The following is a 24,745-nucleotide window of genomic DNA, read 5'->3' on the forward strand; positions in this document are numbered from 1 at the left end:
ACCAGAAACTGACTGGTTTTCTGATCCACGCACCTACCTTTTTTTTTAGGTACAGTATCTGTGACCAACAAATGCCTATTTGCATTCCCAGTCATGTGAAATCCATAGATTAGGGCCTAATGAATTTATTGCAATTTACAGATTTCATTATATGAACTGTAACTCAGTAAAATGTTAGAAATTGTTGCATGTTGCATTTATATTTTTGTTCAGTATATATAAAGAGTAAAAAGGAATTGGAATTGGTCCTAATACTGACCACATTGTGTAATATCCAGGACATTACACTTGACACCTTTCGAAATCACACAATGTATCCTATCTGACAGATCATTCTCAAACCACTTGCAAGAAGCCTGATCCAGGTCTATTTCAATCAACCTTTGAATGACAAAGTAACGGTCAAGAGTGTGTTAAAAACCAGACTGCATTGCTTGCTGTTTGGGGTTTTAGGCTGGGTTTCTGTATAAGCACTTTGTGACATCTGCTGATGTAAAAAGGAATTTATAAATACATTTGATTTGATTACATTTTGACGACTGGTGCACATAAAAAAATGGAATGAGAATTTAAAAAAGTTCTTAGCTGAGATTTGTCCAGAGTTCTTAGCTGAGTTTGCCATGATACATACAGGATTAAAAAGCAAAATAGCAGATATCATCTGTTATCCAGGTAAAATCAACATACACTCAGGCTGGTTATCAGACTGTCATGGTCATATAGAAAATTCACAAAAAGGACACTGGGCTGGTGAGGGTAAGGTTTGGGTTAGGGTTAAGGTGACTCTCACTGTGGGGCATTGGGCCAGTCGGGTTGGGTTAGGTATGGGATAGGGTTATTGTTATTACGGTTAGGTTAGGGTTAAGGTTAAGGTTACTCTCAACATGGGACACTGGGACAGTTAGGGGAGGGTAAGCTTTGGGTTATGGTTGTTATGATTAGGTTACTCTCACCGTTGGGCACTGGGCCAGTTAGTGTTATTATGGTAGGGTTATGGTTGTTATGATTAGGTTACTCTCACCGTTGGGCACTGGGCCAGTTAAGGGAGGGTTAGGGTTAGGGTTATTATGGAGGGTTATGGTTGTTATGATTAGGTTACTCTCACCGTTGGGCACTGGGCCAGTTAGGGGAGGGTTAGGGTTAGGGTTATTATGGTAGGGTTATGGTTGTTATGATTAGGTTACTCTCACCGTTGGGCACTGGACCAGTTAGGGTTATTATGGTAGGGTTATGGTTGTTATGATTAGGTTACTCTCACCGTTGGGCACTGGGCCAGTTAGGGGAGGGTTAGGGTTAGGGTTATTATGGTAGGATTATGGTTGTTATGATTAGGTTACTCTTACCGTTGGGCACTGGACCAGTTAGTGTTATTATGGTAGGGTTATGGTTGATATGATTAGGTTACTCTCACCGTTGGGCACTGGGCAAGTTAGGGGAGGGTAAGCTTTGGGTTAGGGTTATTATGGAGGGTTATGGTTGTTATGATTAGGTTACTCTCACCGTTGGGCACTGGACCAGTTAGGGTTAGGGTTATTATGGTAGGGTTATGGTTGATATGATTAGGTTACTCTCACCGTTGGGTACTGGGCAAGTTAGGGGAGGGTAAGCTTTGGGTTAGGGTTATTATGGAGGGTTATGGTTGTTATGATTAGGTTACTCTTACCGTTGGGCACTGGACCAGTTAGGGTAAGGTTTGGGTTAGGGTTATTATGGTAGGGTTATGGTTACTCTCACCGTTGGGCACTGGGCCAGCTTGTCTGCAGCCACCATCTGGACGTTGAGATGCTTGGTCTGAGACTTACCCCTGGTCTTGATCAGCCTTGATAACACCTGGACGACAGAAGACAAGAGGTACAGAGGAAGAGCAGAAGAGACGTGAAAAGAACATATACAACCTAACTTTAATGTTTATAAACTCAATTAACCCAGCGGTATAGAACCTTTACTAACCCAGCCGTACAGAACCTTTACTAACCCAGCCGTATAGAACCTTTACTAACCCAGCCGTACAGAACCTTTACTAACCCAGCGGTATAGAACCTTTACTAACCCAGCCGTATAGAACCTTTACTAACCCAGCAGTAATAGAACCTTTACTAACCCAGCCGTATAGAACCTTTACTAACCCAGCCGTATAGAACCTTTACTAACCCAGCCGTATAGAACCTTTACTAACCCAGCCGTATAGAACCTTTACTAACCCAGCCGTATAGAACCTTTACTAACCCAGCCGTATAGAACCTTTACTAACCCAGCGGTAATAGAACCTTTACTAACCCAGCCGTATAGAACCTTTACTAACCCAGCCGTATAGAACCTTTACTAACCCAGCGGTAATAGAACCTTTACTAACCCAGCCGTATAGAAGCTTTACTAACCCAGCGGTAATAGAACCTTTACTAACCCAGCCGTACAGAACCTTTACTAACCCAGCCGTACAGAACCTTTACTAACCCAGCCGTATAGAACCTTTACTAACCCAGCGGTATAGAACGTTTACTAACCCAGCCGTACAGAACCTTTACTAACCCAGCTGTCAAGAACCTTTACTAACCCAGCTGTCAGGAACCTTTACTAACCCAGCCGTACAGAACCTTTACTAACCCAGCCGTACAGAACCTTTACTAACCCAGCTGTCAGAAAGCCTCCTTCACTAACACCGCCAAACTTACCCTAGTAAAACTGACTATCCTACCGATCCTCGACTTCGGGCAATATCATCTACAAAATAGCTTCCAATACTCTACTCAGCAAACTGGATGCATTTTATCACAGTGCCATCCGTTTTGTTACTAAAGCACCTTATACCACCCACCACTGCGACCTGTATGCTCTAGTCGGCTGGCCCTCGCTACATATTCGTCGCCAGACCCACTGCCTCCAGGTCATCTACAAGTCCATGCTAGGTAAAGCTCCGCCTTATCTCAGTTCACTGGTCACGATGGCAACACCCATCCGTAGCACACGCTCCAGCAGGTGTATCTCACTGATCATCCCTAAAGCCAACACCTCATTTGGCCGCCTTTCCTTCCAGTTCTCTGCTGCCTGTGACTGGAACTAATTGCAAAAATCGCTGAAGTTGGAGACTTTTATCTCCCTCACCGACTTCAAACATCTGCTATCTGAGCAGCTAACCGATCGCTGCAGCTGTTCATAGTCCATCGGTAAATAGCCCACCCAATTTACCTACCTCATCCTCATACTGTTTTTATTTATTTACTTTTCTGCACACCAGTATCTCTGACTGCACATGACCATCTGATCATTTATCACTCCTTTGTTAATATGCAAAATTGTAATTATTCACCTACCTCCTCATGCTTTTTGCACACAATGTATATAGACTCTTTTTTTATTTTTTTATACTGTGTTATTGACTTGTTTATTGTTTACTCCATGTGTAACTGTGTTGTTGTCTGTTCACACTGCTATGCTTTATCTTGGCCAGGTCACAGTTGTAAATGAGAACTTGTTCTCAACTAGCCTACCTGGTTAAATAAAGGTGAAATAAAAAATAAAAATAAAAACTAACCCAGCTGAATAGAACCTTTACTAACCCAGCTGTATAGAACCTTTACTAACCCAGCTGTATAGTACCTTTACTAACCCAGCTGTATAGTACCTTTACTAACCCAGCTGTATAGTACCTTTACTAACCCAGCTGAATAGAACCTTTACTAACCCAGCTGTATAGAACCTTTACTAACCCAGCTGTATAGTACATTTACTAACCCAGCTGAATAGAACCTTTACTAACCCAGCTGAACAGAACCTTTACTAACCCACCTGTCAGGAACCTTTACTAACCCAGCTGAATAGTACCTTTACTAACCCAGCTGAATAGAACCTTTACTAACCCAGCTGAATGGTACCTTTACTAATCCAGCTGAATAGTACCTTTACTAACCCAGCTGAATAGAACCTTTACTAACCCAGCTGAACAGAACCTTTACTAACCCAGCTGTCAGGAACCTTTACTAACCCAGCTGAATAGTACCTTTACTAACCCAGCTGAATAGAACCTTTACTAACCCAGCTGAATAGAACCTTTACTAACCCAGCTGTATAATACATTTACTAACCCAGCTGTATAGTACATTTACTAACCCAGCTGTATAGTACCTTTACTAACTCAGCTGAATAGAAACTTTACTAACCCAGCTGTATAGTACACTTACTAACCCAGCTGTATAGTACCTTTACTAACCCAGCTGAATAGAACCTTTACTAACCCAGCTGTATAATACATTTACTAACCCAGCTGTATAGAACCTTTACTAACCCAGCTGAATAGAACCTTTACTAACCCAGCTGAATAGAACCTTTACTAACCCAGCTGTATAATACATTTACTAACCCAGCTGTATAGTACCTTTACTAACCCAGCTGAATAGTACATTTACTAACCCAGCTGTATAGTACCTTTACTAACCCAGCTGAATAGAACCTTTACTAACCCAGCTGAATAGAACCTTTACTAACCCAGCTGTATAGTACCTTTACTAACCCAGCTGAATAGAACCTTTACTAACCCAGCTGTATAGTAACTTTACTAACCCAGCTGTATAGTACCTTTACTAACCCAGCTGTATAGTACCTTTACTAACCCAGCTGTATAGTACCTTTACTAACCCAGCTGTATAGTACATTTACTAACCCAGCTGTATAGTACCTTTACTAACCCAGCTGAATAGAACCTTTACTAACCCAGCTGTATAATACATTTACTAACCCAGCTGTATAGTACACTTACTAACCCAGCTGAATAGTACACTTACTAACCCAGCTGCGAGGAACCTTTACTAATGCAGCTTTATAGAACCTTCTACTAACCCAGCTGTATAGTACATTTACTAACCCAGCTGCGAGGAACATTTACTAACTTAGCTATAAAGAACCTTTACTAACCCAGCTGTATAAAACCTTCACTAACCCAGCTTTGAGGAACCGTACCTTGGTGTAGACCAGGATGGAAGCCAGATATGTTTTAGACAGCTGGATGGGGTGGTTCACTGTGTCTGCATCCAGCTAACCCAGCTGTATAGAACCTTTACTAACCCAGCTGTGTGGAACCTTTACTAAACCAGCTTTGAGGAACCTTACCTTGGGGGAGGAGACCTTGATGTAGACCAGGATGGGGGCCAGAGATGTTTTAGACAGCTGGATGGGGTGGTTCACTGTGTCTGCATCCAGAACCACCAGTTGTAGGCTCCGGGCTAGCTCAAAGATCCGCTCCACCTCCCCCTGGATTTGGGCTGCAGAGACATGGAGCATGGTGGTCACTAAAACCTCCATCAATTAACCCTCCAATCAAACCCTAACCTTTCTAAACAAGCCCTGACGTATCGAAATGTTACAGGATAAATGATCACATCTACTGTGTCCTTTTATACAGCACAGTCTAGAGCAGAGGTTTTCAAAGTGTGAGGCACGCCTCCCCAGGGGTGTGCCATAGAGTTACAAGGAATGTGTGAAAGGAAAGACAAGTCAAACTGTATTCGGTTCTCCAATAATGAATTAATATAAAGCCTGTTTCTAGTTACAATCACAGGGGAAATGCATATTTAACGTTTATACTTAAGAACAAATTCTTATTTACAATGGCGCACCTACCCCGGCCAAACCCGGACGACGCTTCAATTGTGCACTGCCCTACGGGACTGCTAAACACGGCCGGATGTGATATAGCCTGGAATCAAACCAGGGACTGTAGTGATGCCTCTTGCACTGAGATGCAGTGCCTTAGACTTCTGCGCCACTCGGGAGCCCAAAGCAGTTTCTATGGCTGCATTTAAAAAGGGGCTTTCCAGAGCTAACATGTTTATTTCTTAACTCCTAAAATTGCAAGAGTTGCATCATTTAATAAATGCAACTACAAACTGAGTTTCTAGCATGGTTATGGCAATAATGCAACAGAGCTCTTAAAGTTGCACTGGCTTCTTAAAAGGGCACTGGCTTCTTAAAGGGGCACTGGCTTCTAAAAAGGGCACTGGCTTCTTAAAAGGGCACTGGCTTCTTAAAGTGCACTGGCTTCTTAAAAGGGCACTGGCTTCTAAAAAGGGCACTGGCTTCTTAAAGTGCACTGGCTTCTTAAAAGGGCGCTGGCTTCTTAAAAGTGCACTTTCTTCAAAAAGGGCTCTGGCTTCTTAAAGTGGCACTGGCTTCTTAAAGTGGCTCTGGCTTCTGAAAAGGGCACTGGCTTCTTTAAAGGGCACTGGCTTCTTTAAAGGGCACTGGCTTCTTTAAAGGGCGCTGGCTTCTTTAAAGGGCACTGGCTTCTGAAAAGGGTGCTGGCTTCTAAAAAGGGCACTGGCTTCTTAAAGTGGCACTGGCTTCTTAAAGTGGCTCTGGCTTCTGAAAAGGGCACTGGCTTCTTTAAAGGGCACTGGCTTCTTTAAAGGGCACTGGCTTCTTTAAAGGGCGCTGGCTTCTTTAAAGGGCACTGGCTTCTGAAAAGGGTGCTGGCTTCTAAAAAGGGCACTGGCTTCTTAAAGTGGCTCTGGCTTCTTAAAGTGGCTCTGGCTTCTTAAAGTGTCTCTGGCTTCTTAAAGTGGCACTGCCTTCTTTAAAGGGCACTGGCTTCTTTAAAGGGCACTGGCTTCTTTAAAGGGCACTGGCTTCTTTAAAGGGCGCTGGCTTCTTTAAAGGGCGCTGGCTTCTTTAAAGGGCACTGGCTTCTGAAAAGGGCGCTGGCTTCTAAAAAGGGCACTGGCTTCTTAAAGTGGCTCTGGCTTCTTAAAGTGTCTCTGGCTTCTTAAAGTGTCTCTGGCTTCTTAAAGTGGCACTGCCTTCTTTAAAGGGCACTGCCTTCTTTAAAGGGCACTGGCTTCTTTAAAGGGCACTGGCTTCTTAAAGTGGCTCTGGCTTCTTAAAGTGGCTCTGGCTTCTTAAAGTGGCTCTGGCTTCTTAAAGTGGCACTGGCTTCTTTAAAGGGCACTGGCTTCTTTAAAGGGCACTGGCTTCTTTAAAGGGCACTGGCTTCTTAAAGTGGCTCTGGCTTCTTAAAGTGGCACTGGCTTCTTTAAAGGGCACTGGCTTCTTTAAAGGGCACTGACTTCTTTAAAGGGCACTGGCTTCTTTAAAGGGCACTGGCTTCTTTAAAGGGCTGTATAGAAACCAGTGGACGGGTTTCTATACAGAACAATCTACATGTAGACTAGTGGTAGGGTTTCTATACAGAACAATCTACACGTAGACTAGTGGTAGGGTTTCTATACAGAACAATCTACACGTAGACCAGTGGTAGGGTTTCTATACAGAACAGTCTACACGTAGACCAGTGGTAGGGTTTCTATACAGAACAGTCTACACGTAGACCAGTGGGAGGGTTTCTCAACAATTGCTCTTTGAACAGCAGTGAGGAAGAGGGTCAGACTCAAATGAGCTAACACTGTTTTAGTCATACACCTGCTTACACTATGGTTAATGTACTATATTATATTAGTAGTATTGTACATACCAGCAGTATCTGGAACCAGACAGCAAAGAGAGGGACAGGGTGTAAAGAACCAAGTTAATTACTTTCCCACTACTGTACAGTTAGGTTAGTCAATATACTGTAGACCCTGTCCTGATTGGGTGTGTGACATAACATAATACTTTACTGAGAAAAGGAAACCGCAAGATCACAGTTCACTTGAAAAACCAACAAGCACTAAGTTTCGAAAACTCACTCAGGAAACGAAGGAACATAGTAAATCATTCAAGCTTCTGCAAAGGGCAACAGAAAACGGAAATCTTAATGAGTCAATGGGACACACTGAGTGTCATTAATGTCTCTAGGACGGTCTCTAGTGACAGGTGGAACCGGGTATGATACATTACCTCATTATCAACCCTGTTCTGACGTGGTATGATACATTACCTCAATATAAACCTGGTCTGATTGGGTATGGACATTACCCCGATATAAACCTGGTCTGATTGGGTATGGACATTACCTCAATATAAACCTGGTCTGATTGGGTATGGACATTACCCCGATATAAACCTGGTCTGATTGGGTATGGACATTACCTCAATATAAACCTGGTCTGATTGGGTATGGACATTACCCCGATATAAACCTGGTCTGATTGGGTATAGACATTACCCCGACATAAACCTGGTCTGATTGGGTATGGACATTACCCCGACATAAACCTGGTCTGATTGGGTATGGACATTACCCCGATATAAACCTGGTCTGATTGGGTATGGACATTACCTCAATATAAACCTGGTCTGATTGGGTATGGACATTACCCCGATATAAACCTGGTCTGATTGGGTATGGACATTACCCCGACATAAACCTGGTCTGATTGGGTATGGACATTACCCCGACATAAACCTGGTCTGATTGGGTATGGACATTACCCCGATATAAACCTGGTCTGATTGGGTATGGACATTACCCCGATATAAACCTGGTCTGATTGGGTATTGACATTACCCCAACATAAACCTGTTCTGATTGGGTATGGACATTACCCCGATATAAACCTGGTCTGATTGGATATGGACATTACCCCAACATAAACCTGTTCTGATTGGGTATGGGCATTACCCCAATATAAACCTGTTCTGATTGGGTATGGACATTACCCCGATATAAACCTGGTCTGATTGGGTATGGACATTACCCCGATATAAACCTGGTCTGATTGGGTATTGGCATTACCCCGATATAAACCTGGTCTGATTGGGTATGGACATTACCCCGATATAAACCCGGTTTGATTGGGTATTACATTTACATTTAAGTCATTTAGCAGACGCTCTTATCCAGAGCGACTTACAAATTGGTGCGTTCACCTTTTGACATCCAGTGGAACAGCCACTTTACAATAGTGCATCTAAATCTTTTAAGGGGGGTGAGAAGGATTACTTTATCCTATCCTAGGTATTCCTTAAAGAGGTGGGGTTTCAGGTGTCTCCGGAAGGTGGTGATTGACTGTCCTGGCGTCGTGAGGGAGTTTGTTCCACCATTGGGGGGCCAGAGCAGCGAACAGTTTTGACTGGGCTGAGCGGGAACTGTACTTCCTCAGTGGTAGGGAGGCGAGCAGGCCAGAGGTGGATGAACGCAGTGCCCTTGTTTGGGTGTAGGGCCTGATCAGAGCCTGGAGGTACTGAGGTGCCGTTCCCCTCACAGCTCCGTAGGCAAGCACCATGGTCTTGTAGCGGATGCGAGCTTCAACTGGAAGCCAGTGGAGGGAGCGGAGGAGCGGGGTGACGTGAGAGAACTTGGGAAGGTTGAACACCAGACGGGCTGCGGCGTTCTGGATGAGTTGTAGGGGTTTAATGGCACAGGCAGGGAGCCCAGCCAACACCGAGTTGCAGTAATCCAGACGGGAGATGACAAGTGCCTGGATTAGGACCTGCGCCGCTTCCTGTGTGAGGCATATAAACCTGTTCTGATTGGGTATTGACATTACCCCGATATAAACCTGGTCTGATTGGGTATGGACATTACCCCGATATAAACCTGGTCTGATTGGGTATGGACATTACCCCGATATAAACCTGGTCTGATTGGGTATGGACATTACCCCGATATAAACCTGGTCTGATTGGGTATGGACATTACCCCGATATAAACCTGGTCTGATTGGGAATGGACATTACCCCGATATAAACCTGGTTTGATTGAGTACGGACATTACCCCGATATAAACCTGGTCTGATTGGGAATGGACATTACCCCGATATAAACCTGGTTTGATTGGGTATTGGCATTACCCCGGTATAACCCTGTACTGATTGGGTATGGGCATTACCCCGGTATAACCCTGTACTGATTGGGTATGGGCATTACCCCGATATAAACCTGTTCTGATTGGGTATGGACATTACCCCGATATAAACCTGGTTTGATTGGGTATTGGCATTACCCCGGTATAACCCTGTACTGATTGGGTATTGGCATTACCCCGGTATAACCCTGTACTGATTGGGTATGGGCATTACCCCGATATAAACCTGTTCTGATTGGGTATGGACATTAGCCCGATATAAACCTGGTTTGATTGGGTATTGGCATTACCCCGGTATAAACCCTGTACTGATTGGGTGTAATATTTATTTTATAAACCTGACCGATCACTGTATGGTTTCTTGATGTGATCATCCTGTCTGGGTTGGCGCCTCCCCCTTGGGTTGTGCCGTGGCGGAGATCTTTGTGGGCTATACTCAGCCTTGTCTCAGGATGGTAAGTTGGTGGTTGAAGATATCCCTCTAGTGGTGTGGGGGCTGTGCTTTGGCAAAGTGGGTGGGTTATATCCTTCCTGTTTGGCCCTGTCCGGGGCTGTCCTCGGATGGGGCCACAGTGTCTCCTGACCCCTCCTGTCTCAGCCTCCAGTATTTATGCTGCAGTAGTTTATGTGTCGGGGGGATAGGGTCAGTTTGTTATATCTGGAGTACTTATCCTGTCCTATTCGGTGTCCTGTGTGAATTTAAGTGTGCTCTCTCTAATTCTCTCTTTCTCTCTTTCTTTCTCTCTCTCGGAAGACCTGAGCCCTAGAACCATGCCTCAGGACTACCTGACATGATGACTCCTTGCTGTCCCCAGTCCACCTGGCCGTGCTGCTGCTCCAGTTTCAACTGTTCTGCCTTATTATTATTGGACCATGCTGTTAATTTATGAACATTTGAACATCTTGCCCATGTTCTTTTATCATCTCCACCCGGCACAGCCAGAAGAGGACTGGCCACCCCATATAGCCTGGTTCCTCTCTAGGTTTCTTCCTAGGTTTTGGCCTTTCTAGGGAGTTTTTCCTAGCCACCGTGCTTCTACACCTGCATTGCTTGCTGTTTGGGTTTTTAGGCTGGGTTTCTGTACAGCACGTTGAGATATCAGCTGATGTACGAAGGGCTATATAAATACATTTGATTTGATTTCTATAACATTGTATTTTAAAATATGGTTGCTATAATATTGTATTATAAAGTATGGTAGCTGTAAGTGTTCTGATTATTTTGAGACCCAAACCCAAATCAACAATAATCTACTGTGCAAGTAACTGATCAATAGCCAGCCAGCAATAGTACATTATTAGCGAACATTATGACCCACAGGGTTATAGACAAACAAAAAGGAAATGAACTGTTATATTTTCTGGTGAGGTTAGCGAATGTGTTAGTTCCTGTGGTAAGGTGTGTTAGCCCATACTTTAACCTAGATTAGTTACCATGACACCGTTAGGATTACGGGGGTTGGGGTTAGAGGATTAGGGCTGGGGTTAGATAGTTAACCGATACCTTACCTAGGTTAGAGCGTGTGTTTGAGCGGTCCATCAGGGCTTTCTTGTTGGGGTTGTTGAGTATGGACCGCTTCGCTAGAGCGATGTCTGCAGTCACACGAGTTATAGTAATTCTGAGAAACACAGAGAAAACGTGATATTTTATTTGAAGTTAAAACGTTTGGATAAACAATATGTATATTTTATTTATTGTCAGTTGATACAACCTGTATAACTCACCTCCCTTCAAATCTGTGTTTTAAAAAGTCGAAGAGTGCTTTCTGCATCATGTCTGTTACCTAGGATCACACAGAAACACCCTCCATCACATGGACAGTATGTAACATCAGATGGCTCCTCCATCACATGGACAGTATGTAACATCAGATGGCTCCTCCATCACATGGACAGTATGTAACATCAGATGGCTCCTCCATCACATGGACAGTATGTAACATCAGATGGCTCCTCCATCACATGGACAGTATGTAACATCAGATGGCTCCTCCATCACATGGACAGTATGTAACATCAGATGGCTCCTCCATCACATGGACAGTATGTAACATCAGATGGTTCCTCCATCACATGGACAGTATGTAACATCAGATGGCTCCTCCATCACATGGACAGTATGTAACATCAGATGGCTCCTCCATCACATGGACAGTATGTAACATCAGATGGCTCCTCCATCACATGGACAGTATGTAACATCAGATGGCTCCTCCATCACATGGACAGTATGTAACATCAGATGGCTCCTCCATCACATGGACAGTATGTAACATCAGATGGCTCCTCCATCACATGGACAGTATGTAACATCAGATGGCTCCTCCATCACATGGACAGTATGTAACATCAGATGGCTCCTCCATCACATGGACAGTATGTAACATCAGATGGCTCCTCCATCACATGGACAGTATGTAACATCAGATGGCTCCTCCATCACATGGACAGTATGTAACATCAGATGGCTCCTCCATCACATGGACAGTATGTAACATCAGATGGCTCCTCCATCACATGGACAGTGCATTCAGAAAGAATTCAAACCCATTGACTTTCCACATTTTGTTACATTACAGCCTTATTCTAAAATATATACAGTTGAAGTCGGAAGTTTTACATTCACCTTAGCCACATACATTTAAACAATTCCTGACATTTAATCCTAGTAAAAATTCCCTGTTTTAAGTCAGTTATGATCACCACTTTATTTTAAGAATGTGAAATGTCAGAATAATAGTAGAGAGAATGATTTATTTCAGCTTTTATTTCTTTCATCACATTTCCATTGGGTCAGAAGTTTACATACACTCAATTAGTATTTGGTAGCATTGCCTTTAAATTGTTTAACTTGGGGCAAACGTTTTGGGTAGCCTTCCACAAGCTTCCCACAATAAGTTGGATGCATTTTGGCCCATTCCTCCTGACAGAGCTGGTGTAACGGAGTCAGGTTTTTAGGCCTCCTTGCTCGCACACGTTTATTTCAGTTCTGCCCACAAATGTCCTATACCTTGACTTTGTTGTCCTTAAGCCATTTTGCCACAACTTTGGAAGTACAGTGGGCAGAACAAGTATTTGATACATTTTGCAGGTTTTCCTACATACAAAGCATGTAGAGGTCTGTAATTTTTATCATATATACACTTCAACTGTGAGCGACGGAATCTAAAAGAAAAATCCAGAAAATCACCTTGTATGATTTTTAAGTAATTAATTATCATTTTATTGCATGACATATGTATTTGATCACCTACCAACCAGTAAGAATTCTGGCTCTCACAGACCTTTTTCTTTAAGAAGCCCTCCTGTTCTCCACTCATTACCTGTATTAACGGCACCTGTTCTCCACTCATTACCTGTATTAACTGCACCTGTTCTCCACTCATTACCTGTATTAACGGCACCTGTTCTCCACTCATTACCTGTATTAACGGCACCTGTTCTCCACTCATTACCTGTATTAACGGCACCTGTTCTCCACTCATTACCTGTATTAACGGCACCTGTTCTCCACTCATTACCTGTATTAACGGCACCTGTTCTCCACTCATTACCTGTATTAACGGCACCTGTTCTCCACTCATTACCTGTATTAACGGCACCTGTTCTCCACTCATTACCTGTATTAACGGCACATGTTCTCCACTCATTACCTGTATTAACGGCACCTGTTCTCCACTCATTACCTGTATTAACGGCACCTGTTCTCCACTCATTACCTGTATTAACGGCACCTGTTCTCCACTCATTACCTGTATTAACGGCACATGTTTGAACACGTTACCTGTATAAAAGACACCTGTCCACAGAAACTCCAGGGAAGTCATATTCCTGGTCGTAATACTGGTAGTTCTGGTGAGTTATCGTCACTCTAATATCCAGTAGTTCTTCCCGGCAGTATGTATTAACACAAAACATTTCCTGAGCTGATAATGTAAAAAATAGAAATACTGCAAAGTTTCCTAAGAGCAAGTCGCGATGCTGCTATCTCCGTCGGCGCCATCTTCTACATAATATACATATACACAATATATTCTACATATATCTATCCTGATGCCTAGTCACTTTACCCTGCCTTCATGTACATATCTACCTCTAATACCTTATTATCTATCCTGATGTCACTTTACCCTGCCTTCATGTACATATCTACCTCAAATACCTTATTATTATCTATCCTGATGCCTAGTCACTTTACCCTGCCTTCATGTACATATCTACCTCCAATACCTTATTATTATCTATCCTGATGCCTAGTCACTTTACCCTGCCTTCATGTACATATCTACCTCAAATACCTTATTATTATCTATCCTGATGTCTAGTCACTTTACTCTGCCTTCATGTACATATCTACCTCAAATACCTTATTATTATCTATCCTGATGTCACTTTACCCTGCCTTCATGTACATATCTACCTCAAATACCTTATTATTAACTATCCTGATGCCTAGTCACTTTACCCTGCCTTCATGTACATATCTACCTCTAATACCTTATTATTATCTATCCTGATGCCACTTTACCCTGCCTTCATGTACATATCTACCTCAAATACCTTATTATTATCTATCCTGATGCCTAGTCACTTTACCCTGCCTTCATGTACATATCTACCTCAAATACCTTATTATTATCTATCCTGATGTCACTTTACCCTGCCTTCATGTACATATCTACCTCAAATACCTTATTATTAACTATCCTGATGCCTAGTCACTTTACCCTGCCTTCATGTACATATCTACCTCAAATACCTTATTATTATCTATCCTGATGTCTAGTCACTTTACTCTGCCTTCATGTACATATCTACCTCAAATACCTTATTATTATCTATCCTGATGTCACTTTACCCTGCCTTCATGTACATATCTACCTCAAATACCTTATTATTATATATCCTGATGCCTAGTCACTTTACCCTGCCTTCATGTACATATCTACCTCAAGTACCTTATTATTATCTATCCTGATGTCTAGTCACTTTACCCTGACTTCATGTACATATCTACCTCAAATACCTTATTATTATCTATCCTGATGTCTAGTCACTTTACCCTGCCTTCATGTACATATCTACCTCACCTTATTATTATCTATCCTGATGTCACTTTACCCTGCCTTCATGTACATATCTACCTCAAATACCTTATTATCTATCCTGATGTCTAGTCACTTTACCCTGCCTTCATGTACATATCTACCTCAAATACCTTATTATTATCTATCCTGATGTCTAGTCACTTTACCCTGCCTTCATGTACATATCTACCTCACCTTATTATTATCTATCCTGATGTCACTTTACCCTGCCTTCATGTACATATCTACCTCAAATACCTTATTATCTATCCTGATGCCTAGTCACTTTACCCTGCCTTCATGTACATATCTACCTCAAATACCTTATTATTATTATCTATCCTGATGCCTAGTCACTTTACCTTCATGTACATATCTACCTCAAATACCTTATTATTATTATCTATCCTGATGCCTAGTCACTTTACCTTCATGTACATATCTACCTCTAATACCTTATTATTATCTATCCTGATGTCACTTTACCCTGCCTTCATGTACATATCTACCTCTAATACCTTATTATTATCTATCCTGATGTCTAGTCACTTTACCCTGCCTTCATGTACATATCTACCTCAAATACCTTATTATTATCTATCCTGATGTCTAGTCACTTTACCCTGCCTTCATGTACATATCTACCTCACCTTATTATTATCTATCCTGATGTCACTTTACCCTGCCTTCATGTACATATCTACCTCAAATACCTTATTATCTATCCTGATGCCTAGTCACTTTACCCTGCCTTCATGTACATATCTACCTCAAATACCTTATTATTATCTATCCGGATGCCTAGTCACTTTACCCTGCCTTCATGTACATATCTACCTCACCTTATTATTATCTATCCGGATGCCTAGACTCTTTACCCTGCCTTCATGTACATATCTACCTCAAATACCTTATTATTATCTATCCGGATGCCTAGACTCTTTACCCTGCCTTCATGTACATATCTACCTCAAATACCTTATTATTATCTATCCTGATGCCTAGTCACTTTACCATGCCTTCATGTACATATCTACCTAAAATACCTTATTATTATCTATCCTGATGCCTAGACTCTTTACCCTGCCTTCATGTACATATCTACCTCAAATACCTTATTATTATCTATCCGGATGCCTAGACTCTTTACCCTGCCTTCATGTACATATCTACCTCAAATACCTTATTATTATCTATCCTGATGCCTAGTCACTTTACCCTGCCTTCATGTACATATCTACCTCACCTTATTATTATCTATCCTGATGTCACTTTACCCTGCCTTCATGTACATATCTACCTCAAATACCTTATTATCTATCCTGATGCCTAGTCACTTTACCCTGCCTTCATGTACATATCTACCTCTAATACCTTATTATTATCTATCCTGATGCCTAGTCACTTTACCCTGCCTTCATGTACATATCTACCTAAAATACCTTATTATTATCTATCCTGATGCCTAGTCACTTTACCCTGCCTTCATGTACATATCTACCTCAAGTACCTTATTATTATCTATCCGGATGCCTAGACTCTTTACCCTGCCTTCATGTACATATATACCTCAAATACCTTATTATTATCTATCCTGATGCCTAGACTCTTTACCCTGCCTTCATGTACATATCTACCTAAAATACCGTATTATTATTATCTATCCGGATGCCTAGACTCTTTACCCTGTCTTCATGTACATATCAACCTCAAGTACCTCTTACCTCTGCACATTGATCCCTGTATATAGCTCCATTCTTGTGTATTTTACTGCTCGTGTTATTTTCTATTTGATTTATTATTATTCGTTTTTAACTCTGCATTGTAGGGATTCAGAAGCATTTCAATGTAAAGTCTACACCAGTTGAAACAAACGTTTCGATCCTGCAAGGATCTTTGTCAGGTTATTTCCCGGTAGTGTGTGTAGGGGCCACTTACCTCTAAGCCCTTCAGTGAGGGCCCCATCAGCACCACAGGCCGCATGGTAGGAACCACGTCATAGGCTGCCACCTGCTCCCCCTACAGTAATCACAACACATTAAACAGTAAGTAACCAATCGGATACAGGAAGAGGAAACCAATGCAGCTGAAGAATTGGCCCAGGATTCGGTGCATCACAGAGATGAAAACTTGTGAGTTTAAAACATAGTAATTAAATGAAATACAACATTTGTTTTGCACAATGTTATATGCTGGCAATGTTTGTAAGTGAGAATGTTGTCAAGCACAGTATATATTAAACAAATTAACTATGTTTCATGTAGACATTGTTCTGAAGCCAAAAAATAAAGGAAATTCAGGAGCACCACAATGCCTACTTCACCCAATGCTCTACCAAGGGTTTCCAGCACACATCTTTTACCTACTACAGTAGCTACTGTAAGCCAATATATTGGGCTTCAAACAATGTGTAAGACGGTTACATAGGTTATCAAACCTTCTCAAACAGCCTAATTCATGCTCTTAGAGGTGCTCCCACAATAATGGATTTGTAGAAAGACGTGAAGAGGGCATGACAATGCCTATTCCCCCTCAGAAGACTGAAAAGATTGGGCATGGGTCCTCAGATCCTCAAAAAGTTCTACAGCTGCACCATCGAGAGCATCCAGACTGGTTGCATCACTGCCTGGTATGGCAACTGCTTGGCCTCCGACCGCAAGGTGCTAGAGAAGGTAGTGCATATGGCCCAGTACATCACTGAGGCCAAGCTTACGGGCTATTCAGAACCTCTATACCAGGCGGTGTCAGAGGAAGACTCTAAAAATTGTCAAAGACTCCAGCCACCCAAGTCATAGACTGTTCTCTCTGCTACCGCACAGCAAGCTGTACTGGAGCGCCAAGTCTAGGTCTAAAAGTCTTCTTAACAGCTTGTACCCCTGTCATGACTTCTCCCAGTTGGGTTTATGACCCCCCCATAAATACCTTTGCCCCTTTTCTCTCCACTCTACAGAATGGACTATTGGAAAGCCCTTGGTTAACATAGAGAGACTATGGAAACATCAAAAGGTTGGGGAATGGAAAAATATTTCCCTTTCTCAACCAGTTGAAAGTGTCCATTGGTACTTAAAGAATATGATGTCAGATCAGTTGTCTGGGACATTATATCTGATGATAGGATGACATAAATCGTATCTTGGAAAGTCTACACATTCTCAGATTCACATGGAATTGTTGTGCAATTTAAATCTTTAAATACAAAACTATTTGTAAAAAGATTAAATGTAATTTTAGCTTCTAAATGAGATAATTGTTTTCATAAAGTAAACTATGCTCACTCAGTGGCCACGCCCAAGTGAACAGACATTGGTTGGAGATGAAACATGCCCTAATCAGTGGCCACGCCCAAGTGAACAGACATTGGTTGGAGATGAAACACGCCCTAATCAGTGGCCACGCCCAAGTGAACAGACATTGGTTGAGAACAATGAAACACTCCCTTCCCTCCCACAGTAAAAAAAAAAACATTGACAAAAGTAAACTTTAGTTCCCGACGACGTGAGGACTAGTGTCCATACGTTTAAAAGGGCTAATTTCAACTGTAACCTAATGAAATTCACATTTAGTTCCCGATGACATGGGGACTGGTTTCCATATGTTTAAAAGGGTGAATTTCAATATGGAAGTGACAATCACCACGCTGGCATGGTGAATTTCGACTAGACCACCCAGAATACAGCACGAGCTGATTATGGCAATGTGGTATGAACTTTGAATGATTATTCACTGAAGAAGAGATACATCCTAGATGCAGCTGTAAATGTACGAAAACTAGGAAAGGACAGACAATCTCTGAAGAACGACAGGGTACTGTAACGTATCCGCTCTACAACACTATGACCAGAAATATTCTTCAAAGGACAATGACTATCTCTACTGGGTTAACCAGTTTTCCATATTCGACCCATCTATCGATGGGTTGCTCAGAGTAATTATACATATACTGCATTTTCCTTTTCCGAATCGGCGGTTATTAGAATGAATAAGAATCTGTATTCATGGTAGCATAGCTTCTCAAGGTCCGAAAGACCCAATCGCTTTGTCCCTCACTCTTCACTTTCATTCATTCAAACCCAACCCCTTTCCTTTGTGTAACCAGCCGTCATCTAGGGTCAGCCCAATAGGGGATATTCATGACGTGATTAGTAGTCCATGTGTGATCTATAATGTGTATATATATGTAATTCTGTGTGATTATTTAGGTATTTAGTAAATAAATAATTAAGACAATTTGTGTATTGCTGATTCAACTTATTAGATAGGGTTCGTGCAGATAACCAAGTACTTACGACAATCAAAATGAGACCGATTGAGGTGACAATTAATAATTGACTGCTATTGATATTAAAGATCTTTAAGTGAGTGGAGTCGGGAGATAACAGCTCTATGTAAATTAATGCTTCTGTGGTGCCCCAGGGTATTAATGGATTAATTGTTGCATGTTTTAATTAAATTACATAATGAATGTTTTATTTATTTTTATTTCACCTTTATTTAACCAGATAGGCCAGATCGAGAACAAGTTTTAATTTACAACTGCGACCTGGCCAAGACAAAGCAAAGCAGTGCGACAAAAACAAAAACACAGAGTTACACATGGAATAAACAAACATACAGTCAATAACACAATAGAAAAATCTATATACAGAAGGCTATTTTGTAAATGACATTGCCAAAGCCAAGGATCGGTAAGATAATCAGTTCTACGAGGGTATGTTTAGCAGCATGAGTGGAGGAGGCTTTATTACGAAAAAGGAAGCCGATTCTAGATTTAATTTTGGATTGGAGATGCTTAATGTGAGTTTGGAAGGAGAGTTTACAGTCTAAACAGACACCTAGGTATTTGTAGTTGTCCACATATTCTAGGTCAGAACCGTCCAGAGTAGTGATGCTAGTCAGGCGGGCGGGTGCGGGCAGCGATCGGTTGAAGAGCATGCATTAAGTTTTACTGGCATTTAAGAGCAGTTGGAGGCCACGGAAGTAATGCTGTATGGCATTGAAGTTCGTTTCGAGGTTTGTTAACACAGTGTCCAGAAGTATACAGACTGGTGTCGTCTGCGTAGAGGTGGATCAGAAAATCACCTGCAGCAAGAGCGACATCATTGATATATACAGAGAAAATAGTCGGCCCGAGAATTGAACCCTGTGGCAGACTGGCTTCCTCCACCTTTTGGTTATTGGTCTGTTTTCACCAGACAACACTGTCTCTTCCCTGACTGGCAGGCTGGCTTCCTCCACCTTTTGGTTATTGGTCTGTTTTCACCAGACAACACTGTCTCTTCCCTGACTGGCAGGCTGGCTTCCTCCACCTTTTGGTTATTGGTCTGTTTCCACCAGACAACACTGTCTCTTCCCTGACTGGCAGGCTGGCTTCCTCCACCTTTTGGCTATTGGTCTGTTTTCACCAGACAACACTCTCTCTTCCCTGACTGGCAGGCTGGCTTCCTCCACCTTTTGGTTATTGGTCTGTTTCCACCAGACAACACTCTCTCTTCCCTGACTGGCAGGCTGGCTTCCTCCACCTTTTGGTTGTTGGTCTGTTTCCACCAGACAACACTGTCTCTTCCCTGACTGGCAGGCTGGCTTCCTCCACCTTTTGGTTGTTGGTCTGTTTTCACCAGACAACACTGTCTCTTCCCTGACTGGCAGGCTGGCTTCCTCCACCTTTTGGTTATTGGTCTGTTTTCACCAGACAACACTGTCTCTTCCCTGACTGGCAGGCTGGCTTCCTCCACCTGTTGGTTATTGGTCTGTTTCCACCAGACAACACTGTCTCTTCCCTGACTGGCAGGCTGGCTTCCTCCACCTTTTGGTTATTGGTCTGTTTTCACCAGACAACACTGTCTCTTCCCTGACTGGCAGGCTGGCTTCCTCCACCTTTTGGTTGTTGGTCTGTTTCCACCAGACAACACTGTCTCTTCCCTGACTGACAGGCTGGCTTCCTCCACCTTTTGGCTATTGGTCTGTTTTCACCAGACAACACTCTCTCTTCCCTGACTGGCAGGCTGGCTTCCTCCACCTTTGGGTTATTGGTCTGTTTTCACCAGACAACACTGTCTCTTCCCTGACTGACAGGCTGGCTTCCTCCACCTTTTGGTTATTGGTCTGTTTCCACCAGACAACACTCTCTCTTCCCTGACTGGCAGGCTGGCTTCTTCCACCTTTTGGTTATTGGTCTGTTTCCACCAGACAACACTGTCTCTTCCCTGACTAGCAGGCTGGCTTCCTCCACCTTTTGGTTATTGGTCTGTTTCCACCAGACAACACTGTCTCTTCCCTGACTAGCAGGCTGGCTTCCTCCACCTTTTGGTTATTGGTCTGTTTCCACCAGACAACACTGTCTCTTCCCTGACTGGCAGGCTGGCTTCCTCCACCTTTTGGTTATTGGTCTGTTTTCACCAGACAACACTCTCTCTTCCCTGACTGGCAGGCTGGCTTCCTCCACCTTTTGGTTATTGGTCTGTTTTCACCAGACAACACTGTCTCTTCCCTGACTGGCAGGCTGGCTTCCTCCACCTTTTGGTTATTGGTCTGTTTTCACCAGACAACACTGTCTCTTCCCTGACTGGCAGGCTGGCTTCCTCCACCTTTTGGTTATTGGTCTGTTTTCACCAGACAACACTGTCTCTTCCCTGACTGGCAGGCTGGCTTCCTCCACCTTTTGGCTATTGGTCTGTTTCCACCAGACAACACTGTCTCTTCCCTGACTAGCAGGCTGGCTTCCTCCACCTTTTGGTTATTGGTCTGTTTCCACCAGACAACACTGTCTCTTCCCTGACTAGCAGGCTGGCTTCCTCCACCTTTTGGTTATTGGTCTGTTTTCACCAGACAACACTCTCTCTTCCCTGACTGGCAGGCTGGCTTCCTCCACCTTTTGGTTATTGGTCTGTTTCCACCAGACAACACTCTCTCTTCCCTGACTGGCAGGCTGGCTTCCTCCACCTTTTGGTTGTTGGTCTGTTTCCACCAGACAACACTGTCTCTTCCCTGACTGGCAGGCTGGCTTCCTCCACCTTTTGGTTGTTGGTCTGTTTTCACCAGACAACACTGTCTCTTCCCTGACTGGCAGGCTGGCTTCCTCCACCTTTTGGTTATTGGTCTGTTTTCACCAGACAACACTGTCTCTTCCCTGACTGGCAGGCTGGCTTCCTCCACCTGTTGGTTATTGGTCTGTTTCCACCAGACAACACTGTCTCTTCCCTGACTGGCAGGCTGGCTTCCTCCACCTGTTGGTTATTGGTCTGTTTTCACCAGACAACACTCTCTCTTCCCTGACTGGCAGGCTGGCTTCCTCCACCTGTTGGTTATTGGTCTGTTTTCACCAGACAACACTCTCTCTTCCCTGACTGGCAGGCTGGCTTCCTCCACCTGTTGGTTATTGGTCTGTTTCCACCAGACAACACTCTCTCTTCCCTGACTGGCAGGCTGGCTTCCTCCACCTTTTGGTTGTTGGTCTGTTTCCACCAGACAACACTCTCTCTTCCCTGACTGGCAGGCTGGCTTCCTCCACCTTTTGGTTATTGGTCTGTTTCCACCAGACAACACTCTCTCTTCCCTGACTGGCAGGCTGGCTTGCTCCACCTGTTGGTTGTTGGTCTGTTTCCACCAGACAACACTGTCTCTTCCCTGACTGGCAGGCTGGCTTCCTCCACCTGTTGGTTGTTGGTCTGTTTCCACCAGACAACACTGTCTCTTCCCTGACTGGCAGGCTGGCTTCCTCCACCTTTTGGTTGTTGGTCTGTTTTCACCAGACAACACTGTCTCTTCCCTGACTGGCAGGCTGGCTTCCTCCACCTTTTGGTTATTGGTCTGTTTTCACCAGACAACACTGTCTCTTCCCTGACTGGCAGGCTGGCTTCCTCCACCTGTTGGTTATTGGTCTGTTTCCACCAGACAACACTGTCTCTTCCCTGACTGGCAGGCTGGCTTCCTCCACCTGTTGGTTATTGGTCTGTTTCCACCAGACAACACTCTCTCTTCCCTGACTGGCAGGCTGGCTTCCTCCACCTGTTGGTTATTGGTCTGTTTTCACCAGACAACACTCTCTCTTCCCTGACTGGCAGGATGGCTTCCTCCACCTGTTGGTTATTGCTCTGTTTCCACCAGACAACACTGTCTCCACTCATCTACACACTGCATACACTACTGATCATATTACGTCCACATCATTTATTTATTTATTATTTAGTTTAATACATGTATTCCTTATTACATTTACAGACCATGAGTAAATCCATGATTTAGGTCAACATTTTCATTGAACCAGACATTTTAGAGTCTTCTGATAACTATGACGGGGAAGAAACAGCAATCAAATCAATCAAATCAAATTCTATTTGTCACATACACATGGTTAGCAGATGTTAATGCGAGTGTAGCGAAATGCTTGTGCTTCTAGTTCCGACAATGCAGTAATAACCAACAAGTAATCTAGCTAACAATTCCAAAACTACTACCTTATAGACACAAGTGTAAGGGGACAAAGAATATGTACATAAAGATATATGAATGGGTGATGGTACAGAGCGGCATAGGCAAGATACAGTAGATGGTATTGAGTGCAGTATATACATATGAGATGAGTATGTAAACAAAGTGGCATAGTTTAAAGTGGCTAGTGATACATGTATTACATAAAGATGCAGTAGATGATATAGAGTACAGTATATACATATACATATGAGATTAATAATGTAGGGTATGTAAACATTATATTAGGTATCATTGTTTAAAGTGGCTAGTGATATATTTTACATAATTTCCCATCAATTCCCATTATTAAAGTGGCTGGAGTTGAGTCAGTGTGTTGGCAGCAGCCACTCAATGTTAGTGGTGGCTGTTTAACAGTCTGATGGCCTTGAGATAGAAGCTGTTTTTCAGTCTCTCGGTCCCAGCTTTGATGCACCTGTACTGACCTCGCCTTCTGGATGATAGCGGGGTGAACAGGCAGTGGCTCGGGTGGTTGTTGTCCTTGATGATCTTTATGGCCTTCCTGTAACATCGGGTGGTGTAGGTGTCCTGGAGGGCAGGTAGTTTGCCCCCGGTGATGCCTTGTGCAGACCTCACTACCCTCTGGAGAGCCTTACGGTTGTGGGCGGAGCAGTTGCCGTACCAGGCGGTGATACAGCCCGACAGGATGCTCTCGATTGTGCATCTGTAGAAGTTTGTGAGTGCTTTTGGTGACAAGCCGAATTTCTTCAGCCTCCTGAGGTTGAAGAGGCGCTGCTGCGCCTTCTTCACGATGCTGTCTGTGTGGGTGGACCAATTCAGTTTGTCTGTGATGTGTACGCCGAGGAACTTAAAACGTACTACCCTCTCCACTACTGTTCCATCAATGTGGATAGGGGGTGTTCCCTCTGCTGTTTCCTGAAGTCCACAATCATCTCCTTAGTTTTGTTGACGTTGAGTGTGAGGTTATTTTCCTGACACCACACTCCGAGGGCCCTCACCTCCTCCCTGTAGGCCGTCTCGTCGTTGTTGGTAATCAAGCCTACCACTGTTGTGGCGTCCGCAAACTTGATGATTGAGTTGGAGGCGTGCGTGGCCACGCAGTCGTGGGTGAACAGGGAGTACAGGAGAGGGCTCAGAACGCACCCTTGTGGGGCCCCAGTGTTGAGGATCAGCGGGGTGGAAATGTTGTTGCCTACCCTCACCACCTGGGGGCGGCCCGTCAGGAAGTCCAGTACCCAGTTGCACAGGGCGGGATCGAGACCCAGGGTCTCGAGCTTGATGACGAGCTTGGAGGGCACTATGGTGTTAAATGCCGAGCTGTAGTTGATGAACAGCATTCTCACGTAGGTATTCCTCTTGTCCAGATGGGTTAGGGCAGTGTGCAGTGTGGTTGAGATTGCATCGTCTGTGGACCTATTTGGGCGGTAAGCAAATTGGAGTGGGTCTAGGGTGTCAGGTAGGGTGGAGGTGATATGG

At 43.5% G+C, this 24,745-nt stretch overlaps 1 protein-coding gene across 1 annotated transcript in view; it reads right to left on the bottom strand.

Annotated features, from left to right (window-relative positions):
* Nucleotides 1-24,745, bottom strand: part of cacnb2b (calcium channel, voltage-dependent, beta 2b) — a 144,272-nt gene that overhangs the window by 71,761 nt on the left and 47,766 nt on the right. The window contains exons 7-12 of the mRNA XM_065006020.1: nucleotides 16,760-16,840; nucleotides 11,460-11,518; nucleotides 11,244-11,353; nucleotides 7,460-7,468; nucleotides 5,104-5,255; nucleotides 1,735-1,830 (exon numbers count right to left, since the gene is read on the bottom strand). Coding sequence (XP_064862092.1) covers nucleotides 1,735-1,830; nucleotides 5,104-5,255; nucleotides 7,460-7,468; nucleotides 11,244-11,353; nucleotides 11,460-11,518; nucleotides 16,760-16,840 — 507 coding nt within the window. The remainder of the gene's footprint in view (nucleotides 1-1,734; nucleotides 1,831-5,103; nucleotides 5,256-7,459; nucleotides 7,469-11,243; nucleotides 11,354-11,459; nucleotides 11,519-16,759; nucleotides 16,841-24,745) is intronic.

Source organism: Oncorhynchus nerka, linkage group LG20 (genome assembly GCF_034236695.1).
Source record: "Oncorhynchus nerka isolate Pitt River linkage group LG20, Oner_Uvic_2.0, whole genome shotgun sequence".
Taxonomy (NCBI): Eukaryota; Metazoa; Chordata; class Actinopteri; order Salmoniformes; family Salmonidae; genus Oncorhynchus; species Oncorhynchus nerka.